The sequence below is a fragment of the Gallus gallus genome, chromosome 6, assembly GCF_016699485.2.
Source record: "Gallus gallus isolate bGalGal1 chromosome 6, bGalGal1.mat.broiler.GRCg7b, whole genome shotgun sequence".
Lineage (NCBI taxonomy): Eukaryota > Metazoa > Chordata > Aves > Galliformes > Phasianidae > Gallus > Gallus gallus.
In genome coordinates this window covers 3412533-3424142 of record NC_052537.1, presented here as the reverse complement: position 1 = coordinate 3424142, position 11610 = coordinate 3412533, and the positions used below count along the sequence as shown (strand labels likewise).

Below are 11610 nucleotides of genomic sequence, written 5' to 3'. Positions count from 1 at the left end.
TCCTCAGCTTATCCTCACAGGAGAGGTCCTCCAGCCCTCGGAGCATCCTTGAGGTCCTCCTCTGGACCCGCTCCAAGCCCTCCTCATCCTTCACGTCCTGGAGACCCCGGAGCCGGATGCAGCACTCGAGATGGGGCCTCACGAGAGCAGAGTAAAGGGGAACAGTCACCTCCAGCTCCCTGCTGGCCAGCCCTCTTCTGATGCGGCCCAGGATAGCACTGCTCTTCCAGGCTTCAAGCACACACTGCTGGCTATGAGCAATGAGCTACTTTTTGTGCTCAGCCGGCCTCGGGGCGGGGCCGCCCGCTCTCGGGACCGCGGGGGGGGGGCGGCAGCTCCCGGCCAGCCTCGGGCAGGGCGGATGGAGGCGAGCAGAGCGAGGAGCCCGAGCACCCATGCCCGGTAAGCGCCGGGCCGCGCGCGGTGTCGGGGGGAGGCTTCGGGGGAGCGGGGGTAGGAAGCCGGCCCACAGCTGCCGAGGAGATGGCAACGGGAGCCGCAGGGCCGCCCCCAGGCTGGCCGAACGGGTTACCTCGCCATTCGGCTTAGGCTCTGCCTACGTTAATAGCTGAAACGTTGATAAACCTGAGTATTTATATCGGGGTTAAAAGCTGTGATGGAGAAGTGCCTGGCCACTGCCCCCCAGAAGGCTTATAAAGGAGTTCAAGTAAAGCTCATTAAAAGAAGATGCTAGACAAAAAGGGACCCAAACCCAAGGAGACAGAAGGTACGCAACGGCTTTGGGAGAGAGGCTGACGGCACCGCCGAGCAGCACACATCCCCACTGCAGGCTGGGGGTGCCGGCAGGTCGGCTCCATCGCAGCTGCCACAGCACAACCCAACACATCAGTTGCTCACGATGGCAGGTAGACATTATAGAAGATATGTATTTTGTCCTGGCACACAATGGACTCAACCTATTTCAGCAGTTGGCTCTGTGAGCGGTGCTACATCATGCCCTAAACCATCGGTTCCCTTTCTGATCTGATCAGATAGGATGAACTAAATAAAGACAATGAGCCAAATTCTCCTGGCCCTCATTAAATCCCAGGCAGCTTTACTGGCTACAATAACTAAACCAGCAGAAGTGGACACATTGGCAGAGGAGGGCTCCGAAACACTTATTTTGTACTGAACAAATTCAGGACATCAAACTCGTGGAAGAAGAGATGAGGAACTCACTCTTTCACTCAAAATCAGGGCACAGCTGCTGTACTCTGCTGCATCACAGCACACCTCAGCTTTCTGTTCTTATTGACAGAAGTTATAGGAGAACACAGGACTGCTGCTGGGTGCATTAAGGAATAGGGTTTGGAGAGGACACACATTAAACAGAGCCCAGCTGAGCTTGCTGAAATATTAACTTCTGAAAGGTAGATCAGACAGCTGACCCACCAGCCATCAGTGTTTGTATTGCTGATACAACACCTCTACAAAGCAAATCACCGACATTAAATCAAAGCACTTTTCTGCATGAGTCCTTCTAAGCTATTGATCTATTGGCTGCCTGTCTGAAGACACACTTGAGCATGCCCTATGAACCTAAGAGGAACACACACACTGGAACAGGCTGCCCAAGGAGGCTGTGGATGCCCCATCCCTGGAGGCATTCAAGGCCAGGCTGGATGTGGCTCTGGGCAGCCCGGTCTGGTGGTTGGTGACCCTGCACATAGCAGGGGGCTTGAAACTAAGTCATCACTGTGGTCCTTTTCAACCCAGGCCATTCTGTGATTCTATCATTTCTGTGCTCAGGGCTGAATTTGTTACATATTTCCTCATACTGTGCATTCTCATAAAAGAAAACCGAATTACCAGTGTAGCACAACCAGATTTGTCCTCATGTTAATATTAACCCATATCAAACGAGCACTCATTTCATGTTCCTCAGAGTAAGTACTGCACCAATAAGCCTGGCTAAATACCGAAGCGTATCCAGCCTGGAGGAAGGCACAGCCAAGTGCTCACCGTTATGGAATAGGCAGAATCAGGGAAGCTGCTCCATGGGCCTGGTGCCCGCAGAGAGCTGAGGGAACACACCTGGAGGGGAGCTGGGAAAAAAAAAAAGAGAGAAAAAAAAGCTGGCTCTTGTGATTGTACCAAAGGCAGGAAAATGAGATAAGATGGGAGAAAGGCCTTGGTGGCAATGTGGCTAGGTTAATTTTACAGCAAACTATTTACCTAAGTGTTCTGTAGCTGAAGGACATAGCGTTTCACCCAAGGCAACATGGTAACAGAGGAAAGACCTGTATTAGCAATGTGCTTCCTACACTATTAGCTGTGAAGATGTTACTCAGAGCTGCTACCACGAATGACTGAATACTTCATGCTCGTATTGCCTTTATTTCTACTGCCATGTAGAGGTGACCAGCTGCAAGGTATCTGCCAAGCACAGGCAGAACAAGGAGGAAGGAACAAAGCATAAATACACCTCTACCAGATGAACTGTATGAACCTATACAGGTTATGGGTGCTTTAACATAGAAGAACTATTCAGATATTTAAGCACTCCTAGCCTGTGCTGAACTTGTGGATGCCCCATCCCTGGAGGCATTCAAGGCCAGGCTGGATGTGGCTCTGGGCAGCCTGGGCTGCTGGTTGGTGACCCTGCACATAGCAGGGGGGTTGGAACTGGATGAGCACTGTGGGCCTTTTCAACCCAGGCCATTCTGTGATTCTATGAACTACGCTGTCCATAAGCACACCGAGGTCTGGAACATTACATCATTTTTGAAGCACTTTAGTGTGTGTATTTTTCACACCAGACTCTAGAAAATATCTGAACTCTTATCTAATGCTATATCCAGATCTTATTACTATGGTAATAGGAATAACATAAGCTTACTTGAGGTGCTTCCTAACTCTGTAGGCTGAAAATCTTTGCAAAGGTGTTCTTTAGTCGGTGACCTAAAAGAGCAAGAGTGCGTTTTGTTTTTTCTTTATGGCATCTTTAGAGTTTAGAGTCTGAAAAAAGAAGCAAGGATAGAAAAGGTAGAACAGGGATAGTTAGAAGATGAAAAAGCAAGAAGCTTTAATCAGAGAGTTGCTGAGAACAGTTCAAGTTAATGCCTTGGTGCTAATGAATAAATGGAACAGCAGCAGTCATCTTCTTACCTTGGGAACTCTGCCCAGGAGGAAAGGCAGCCCATGTGCTGCTGTGCTGCAGGACACTGGGATCGGATCAGGAATGGGCCCCTACCTATTGGAAGTAGTACAAAAAGGCCATGTGAAATTGCAGTCAGTTCTCCAGTTCCTTTCTGCCTTACTTATTGCTGGATGTTACAGACCCCACCTGAGGAGGCTGCATCTCAGCAGACTGTCTCAGCTTGCCCACACAGTGTCAGAATTCTATGAGATTGCAGATAATGCGGAGTTGGTTTTAATCAAGCCCTTCTACCTACGTGTCAGTACAGTACATGACACTCATTAAATACTTAGATAAAGGAGCGAAGCATAATGATAATTTCTGGATTTCCATTTTTCTTCCCCAAAAGCAAAATTTGTAGCCTACCTACGTTATTTCTTACACTAGCTCTGGTCAGGAATCCCTCTCCATTCAGAACATTTAACCATGAGCTAGAAAGCACTCCAGCCTAAGCCTCACAACTCTTAGGTCAGACACAGACACTACAGCATTTTACTCTAGGATGCTCAGCAAACATGAGACAATGAACTGAGGTTCACTACCAACTGTCTGCCCTTGGCCTAAAAAGACATTTTCTTAACAGAATTCCTTATATTCCTGTTAATTAATTTCTTAAGTTTCCGGTTTTATTGGTGTGAAAAAAAATAATAAAAAAACCACAAGTAATGCAAGATTTGATTTTATCTGAAGTAATCAGGATGCAGGAGACAGTGTGTACTGGATACTTTAGTTTGTCTTTACCAATCAGGAAACACATGAACCCTTAACAGAAAACATCCCGACCTTTGCTTTGTTCCTTGCGCCAGGAGCTGGTCTCAATCCAGCATAGGTGAATAACTGGTACATCAAAACAAACTAAGGTAGTAGTACCTCTTGTATGTATTAGGTGCTCCTGGGTTTTCTTTTTCTTCTGTTACGAAAGCTTCAGCCCTTCTGCCATGCTAAAATAAGTGCTTATGTTACAGGAAAATACATATACGTAACTACAAGGGCTTGGGTTGTTCTTCCCACATCTGTAGACCCTTACACTGCAGTCATTGTCAACATACCTGCACACTTTCTTGCAGTGCTGATGACATACACCTTCAGGTGTTCTGTCAGGATACAGCCAAAGACTAAAGCGTGCACATGAGCAGAACATTGCATTTTAGAATGTAAACGAAAATGTCACTTTTAATTTTCTTGTGTCCCTCCAAAAGGTGCATAACTTTGATCCTGCTATCATGTTTTGTGTGCTTCTGTTTGAGCAGAACAAGTAGTTACTGTTGCTGGAGGTGTAACAGTAGGGATCCTTTTATTTGTTCTCATTGGAGTAACTGCATACTTGCTCTGGAAGAAGCTCTGCCTTGCATATTCTTACCAAGAGCTCCCTAATACTGTCAAAACAACACCTGTGAATGCCATCTTGCAAGACCAGTCATCTTCTGAAATTCAACCAAAAAGCACAAGGTATGTAATTATGTTTTTAAAGTAGACACTTCAACCTGGTGAATTTCAAATCAGCTATGATCTGATTTATATATATATAAATATGTTTATATATATAGTATATATATTTATATATAAATCAGATCATAGCTGATAAATATCTATATTTTTATATATTTTATATATAAAGAGTTTCCTTTCAGAACTGAAGTCCTTATATATATATATATATATATATATATATATATTCTGCTCTGACCCCTTCTGAAACTATGAATGCAATGGTTGTCTGTAATTTATGTAAAAGGTAGTATAGTAGCATGTTATTGCTGTATGGATAGCTTTATTTGTTACATAGACAAATATGGCCCAGGTGCCTCTATCATTCCTGGTAGTTTCAAACAAAGAATACAAAAACTTAGCGTTAGGACTTCAGTTTTGAAAGGAGACTCTCTTTGTTAGTTACTGCAGGGCTCTGAAGCTCTAAAAGAAGAAGTTGCAGTCAGTTCTTCATTTTCTTTGGAAGATTAATTCTAAAAGAGAAGAAAGAGAAAGGTGAGGGATCTGTGAAGACATCAGCTCTGAGGTACCTCGGTGGACCTCTAGGCATCACAGAGATATTTACAAACAAGCATATTTACTTTTTCCTATCTGTGAATCTCTATTTTTTCCACCTGAGATAAGTAACCACATTACTGTTACAGAGTTTGGTTTCTATATTTAAACTAGAAGAATCAGTAGCTGTTGATGTCTTGAGCAGATCCAAAAGCATCCCATTTATAATACCACCAACACTGCATGGGCGAGACTGGATTAACCTGACAAATGAAGAACAAATTCAGGAAGACAATAACTCCTGCATGACTCCCCAGTCTGGGCCACGGTCATCATTTCATTCTTTGGGTATGACATTTCAAAAGTAAAACTTTTGGAAGGGCAGCTTGATTATGAAGCATGTTCATTGAAGGCATATCAGGCATAGCATTACACAGTACAAGCCCTAAACACTATAATATACACTATATACACTATACACACTATAATATAAAAAAATACATCTATATTTAAATATATAAAGATATCTGTCATATAGTATTTTTTTAAATATATACATGGGAAGATGATGGGGGCAAGCTCTTTTTGAGGGTGTGCAGCAATAGAACAAGGGGCAATGGGCAGAAATTGGAACACAGAAAGTTCCATATAAACGTGTGGAAGAACTTCAGAGTGAGAGTGCCAGAGCACTGGTACAGGCTGCCCGGAGACAATGTGGAGTCTCCTTCCCTGGAGATATTCAAGAACCACCTGGATGCCTACCCTCTGTAACCTTCTGTAGGGAACCTGCTTTAGCAGGGTGGGTTGGACTCAACCATCTCTAGAGGTCCCTTTCAACCCTTACAGTTCTGTGTAGGAATTGGGCCAGAACACGTAGCCATTCGTTGTACTGCTGCAGAACCTTTCACATAGGGTGCACATAAAGCAATCTGTTGTGCTTCTATGTTTTGTGAATACACAACATGGGGGTAACTCAGGAAGGATGTGATTGTTGTCCACATAAATAAGCAGAGTGACCAATTGCAGTTAAGGCTGCAGACTGCAACAATACCCAGAACTATCAAAGCATCGGTCATAGGAATAAGAAAGAAAAGGGGAATGGTGCAGCCTACAACTACTCCCAGATTTGTGGGGAAAATAATTCAGATCCGAAGTTCATGCAAAGATAGATTAATGTGATTTCCTCAGTACAGCAGTGGTTACAATAATGCCTGCTACAGTCTTGAAACTAACGTGTTGATACTTCTTATTTTGTGAAGCTGGAGCTTACATTGTAGGGACCGTCAACCCAGAGCTGTACAAGTTTCCTGAAGACAAGAGTGAGACCGACTTTCCTGAAGGCAACATTGGCCGTCTCTGGTTCTCTGTAGAATATAAACAAGCATCCGAAAGGCTCCTCATCTCCTTGATCAAAGCCAGGAAGCTGCAGCCTCCTGCTGATTCCTGCAGTCCCTTTGTGAAAATCTACCTGCTGCCTGATGAAAGATGCTACCTGCAGTCTAAAGTAAAGCGTAAAACCCTTAATCCACAGTTTGATGAAGACTTTGTTTTCCAGGTACCTGTACTTCTGGCGAGGCAGCTTTTTGTTTGCAAATATTGTCTCACTGAATTAAAGCATGTTTTGTGAAAATGAATTTTCTACAAACTTCTACCAAGACGCAAGTGTTCCCACTGGAGGTGCAATTTATTACTGGGCCTTCTGGAGATTCTAAGCTACCTACTCCAAGTCTGTGGCTCCAGAACCAGCCTTGCTTGTGGTCTACAACAAAGTTAGGGGTCCCAGAATTTGTCCTGGGAAGGACAATCGTAGCCTGAACTATGGCTGGGCAGCGCAGCCCAGCAGCCCTAGACGTCCAATGAAAACCCATATTGAAGTTTTTATAGCTTTTAATTTCTTTACAGTGAAAGTAGACTAGAAATTAGAACCCGTGAGGTGGTCTGGAACAGTATTTGTATAATGCTGTAAAGCTAGAAGCTTGGCTTCTGCAGCAAGCAGCTTTGCACAGGTGTCATAGAATTATTAATGTTGGAAAAGAGCTCTAAGAACATTTAATTCAACCGTCAACCCATCACCACCATATACCCACTAAACCACGTCCCTCAACAGAACAAACATTAAAACCAAAGAAGTTTGAGTTTCAGACAACTAAAAACGTTCACAGACTTCTAAACATTTGTCTCTAGAAGTTCACTTATCATAGCACTACATTTCCATGGGTTGAAAAACTGCTGGTTGATTCTTAAAAATGCAAAACCATTTTACCTTGGATCTTCAAATCCCTGCATAGCTAAAATTTTGGGCAAATTTATAAAGCTGACTTGAAGTAAGCAAAGAAAATCTCTACCTGCTTTTGTCACTCTTTGTGAAATTCTTTTTCTGAAGTTATGCTTGCATAAACTATGCTTGAAGTTAGTCTCAGATAGCTTACTATTATTTTCTTCCTTTTCCTGCACAGGTTTCCAGTAAAACATTGCTTCAGAGGACTCTGAAGTTTCTGGTTTATCATGTTGATAAGCAGAAGCACCACCACCTCCTAGGCCAAGTCATCTTCCCACTGAAAAATGAGACCTTAACTGATGACAGCAAAGTAGTCGTATGGAGAGATCTGGAGAGAGAAAACTTAGAGGTAGGTACACACCAGGCTGCTTGGCATTGTTGAATTTCTCTCCTCTTGCAAGTATTGGAAGGGTACAGGTAAGATAGAAGTATGCTGTATTGAATACATCAGATGCTCAAGTTTGAGAACCGTTTAGACTTCAAGTTCCCCTCTTATGAACCTGCAGCCCAAAAGCAGCTGTACAGGCATTATCCAACTGTCCAGAAAGAGTCACACTGGTTAGGAGGATACAGCTGCATGAGAAAGTACTTCACGTTATTTCCTTGTGTTTTGAAATTGTAAGAGCAGGAAAAGTTCAAGAGGAAGGAAGATTCAGGAAGGCTGATTAACCTGTGTTATCAATGCCACAACAGCACTAAAAAAGCCATCACCATTTGCTGCTTTGATGTAGCAGAAAGCACTGGCATGAAGAAACAGCCCCCTCCTCCCGTTTATCCGTGGGAAGAGTTTTTCCAGACGTTTGATGAATGCTGTTTTGCTTTCCAAGTCTCCCTCAGAGTATGGCGATATCCAGTTCTCCCTCAGCTACAATGACTACCTGGGTCGTCTCACTGTGGTGGTTCTGAGGGCAAGGGGATTAAAGTTCCAGGATGAGAGCCGTGATGTCAGTAAGTGTCACTTCCTCTTTGCTACCAGCTCCAGAAATCCCGTTCCAATTTGTTCCTTCCTCATTAGTCCGCCCTGTTGCCAGGATGTTTGACTTCAGAGATACCCTCTAAATAAGTTTATAGATTCTCTAGTAGAGAATTCCCTACAGAAACAGGAATGAGAAGCTCTTGACAGGGCTCAGTGCCACATTAATCTTTGATATAAAATACATAGCGCAAGATAGGTGTTAGATTCAGGTGAATTAAGTGTTTTTAAGAAGTAGTAAAGGAATTAAAAGCTAGATATTGTATCAAGCAATTTACATAGTTACTCTTTTCCATATATAGCACTCAGGTAACGGCTCAGCCAGAACAAACATCTGTTCTGATAATCCTGTAGCCTCTGAACAGCAATGAGAGCCTTGTGGATCTGTGGGAATAACCAGGAGACACAAGCAGCCTGCCAACACTGGCTCAGACCTGACATTTCTGATGGCTTTTGTTATACTGATGAACCGTAATGAACTGAACGGCAGGGAATAACAAACACAGTATCAGCAGAGGTCATTTCAGCCTGCTCTGGATCTCCCTGTCAAAGACTGAGTAAAACCACAATACAGTACAGGTCCTCCACAGGAAGCACAACAGGATTTTGTTGTTGTCGCCCAGTTCACCACTGCCACCATCTTTGTAACTTTCAAGACGACAGAGTAGAGACCATTTAAAATTGTTCTTTCACCTCTTTTCTACAGATTTTCTACAAAATTCCCCATAGCAGGACCAGAAGTCATTGATAGTACCTTTTCAAGATTCACTGAACAGGAGAATTAGTTCCCCCCCAAACATACAGTTTTATCAGAAACGTATCTGATCCAAATATAGACTACAGCGGAAAGAAGGCCCTCATGGCCTCCCTTGTGTTAGATCAATTGTGATCCCTTACATTAAATTAAAGGTTTGTTTATCAGTAGTTTAAAAATAAACCTTCATCCCACGGAAGGAAGGTACAGGAATGTAAGACCAAGGATGACAGGTAAGAACATGACCGCCCTTTTCAACAGCTCTTGGATTGGAAAGGGCAGGGTGAAGCTGCCCCCGAAACACTCTGTGTACTCTCTGCTTAATGTTACACATTACCATACTGCCATATACATTTCAATCATTCATGATGGAATTTTATACTTGCCATTTGCTCCTGAAAGCAAGAAATTCCTTAAGCCTTCCTAACTGCCTCTGATACACATTTCTTTTCCCCCTCCCACAAGGTGTGTATGTCAAGGTCTCATTAATGAACCACAATAAATTAGTCAGAAGTAAAAAGACAGCAGCTGTTCTGGGATCTCCCAATCCAGAGTATAACGAATCCTTCAGCTTCAAGGCAAATCAGACAGAGCTGGATACAGCAAGCCTGAGTCTATCTGTGCTCCAGAACACCGAACAAAGTAAGCTGTGTATTTCAGTTGTCAAATCTCTTATTACATTGCAGAGAGGATTAAACCTGGGAGGAGCTCATAATCGTTAACTTTTAATCATAAAATATCAAAAAGCTTTGGAGTATTGCTTGTTCTCTTCAAAAAGTAGAGCAACTTATTTGCAGTAAGTGTACATCTCCTTCAGAAGAGAGATATTTAACAGAAGATAACTGTAGGCTAGTCACTATCAGAACACAGGCTGTTGTATTTTGGTTTCATTCTGGTATTCTAAGGTAACATGCTTATACTATTATGATTTCTGAATGCTTATGCATAGAAACCCCCATCTCCAAAAATTTGAAGCCATTTACAATTTCTAATCAAATTTGGAAGATGAGCGGTAATTTTAATTATCACAGCAGTTCAGGCAGTGGGATACAAGAAAGATTAGAAACATTTCCTCTCCCTGGCAGAAAGCCTAATGCTTGAGGTCACCTTTTAGTAAATTACCACAGACTTCATTAAGGAGTTCTGCTATAAGAAGCCAATCAAAATTCAGTGTTTCTACTGCTCACAATGCAAACTCCTCCCTGTAGTGCCAATCTGATCTCAGTAATTAAACATTAATACTCTTCTTTGGATTCATGCAGGTCTAAAAAGAAAATAATAATAATAATAGAGATGAGTTCATGGGTAGGTGGTCTGACTTTAAGGATTGACAAGAATTGTATCATGCAATCCCTGCTAAGTTTGTCAATGCCTTAAACTAGGGCACACTTCAACAGTACACTTGGGTAGAGGATCTAAACAGACAGAGCTGTGTGCCTTAATCTGATTCTAATTTAGAGCATAGGCAACAGGGTCTGAACTGACTAAATAGCCACTTTGAGCATTAAAAAGTATCTTAGCACATAAAAACTAGGGAACTGGAGATCAAGTGTAGATTCCCTGGCAAAAAAATTGGATTTAAAAATAGTTTTCAGAACACGCATTTCTTAGAGAAATAAAGGTTAAGATTCTAATTTGTATTTTGTATAAGCACTCATGGGTGTTAATTACTGCTTTTTTTTTCTCCCCCAGAATCACATGTGCTGGGGCGTGTTGTAGTTGGGCCATTCATGTACAGCCGGGGCAAAGAACTAGAACACTGGAATGAAATGATCAGCAAGCCTAAGGAGCTGGTTAAACAGTGGCACGCACTCTGCTGCAGCACTTAAACAGCATCGCTCTATGGACAAAAAACACACGTAAGAAGGAGAAGCTCTCAGTGCCTTTTATAACCTAACGATAAAGGGTACAAAATCTTTCAACAGCTAACACTCCTAAGCAGGCAGGAATAAAAGAAGGAGGTGTACTCTTTCTTTCTCCAAACACAATCAGAAGACTTGGTCTTCCCTGGTAGTCTGGAACCCAAGCCCAACCTGTCCTTGTACGTCTCCCCAGATATCTCTGCTGGAACCAGAGCATGGATTAAGGTTTGAGCTGGTACAGACATTCTTACATAGAAAACTCAGTCAATTGGTGGAAGCCCTTAGGATCTATGTTTGTTTTAGTGGTAGTTTTCTGCACTAATTAAATTACTGTTCTGTAACGTAACTCAAAGCAATTACTTTCTCTCAAAATAAATACAATTATTCTCTTCCTGACTGTTCACTGGGGTCCTGACCTTCACACCTTTTACACCCTACAGTCATAAACCAGATATGCTACTGCAGAAAAACACTGTGTACAATTTTGTACAATTATGTTCCAAGAGGACCATAATTTCTATGAAGTCAATTGCCTTTCAAACAAGATATTATGTTAATTCAATATATATAAAAAAAAACCCTTTCCATTTCTCATTGTCTACAGGAAAATACAATGAA

The 11610-nt window shown here is 42.5% G+C and overlaps 1 protein-coding gene across 9 annotated transcripts; it reads left to right on the top strand.

The window, feature by feature from the left end:
• Positions 1–344: 344 nt before the first annotated feature.
• SYT15 (synaptotagmin 15) lies at positions 345–11383 on the top strand. 9 transcript variants are annotated; one of them, XM_046943252.1, is made up of 9 exons: positions 345–402; positions 4393–4591; positions 5033–5125; positions 5331–5473; positions 6385–6680; positions 7582–7752; positions 8231–8351; positions 9596–9772; positions 10823–11383. In XM_046943252.1, the coding sequence occupies exons 4-9, from the start codon at positions 5431–5433 to the stop codon at positions 10957–10959; spliced, it is 945 nt and encodes a 314-aa protein (XP_046799208.1). In that variant the 5' UTR covers positions 345–402; positions 4393–4591; positions 5033–5125; positions 5331–5430; the 3' UTR covers positions 10960–11383. The 9 variants fall into 9 exon arrangements, with proteins under 9 accessions (XP_046799208.1, XP_040558874.1, XP_004942011.2 ...); XM_040702940.2 differs by having other exon boundaries at positions 5275–5473; XM_004941954.5 differs by lacking the exon at positions 5033–5125 and having other exon boundaries at positions 4456–4591.
• Positions 11384–11610: the final 227 nt, after the last annotated feature.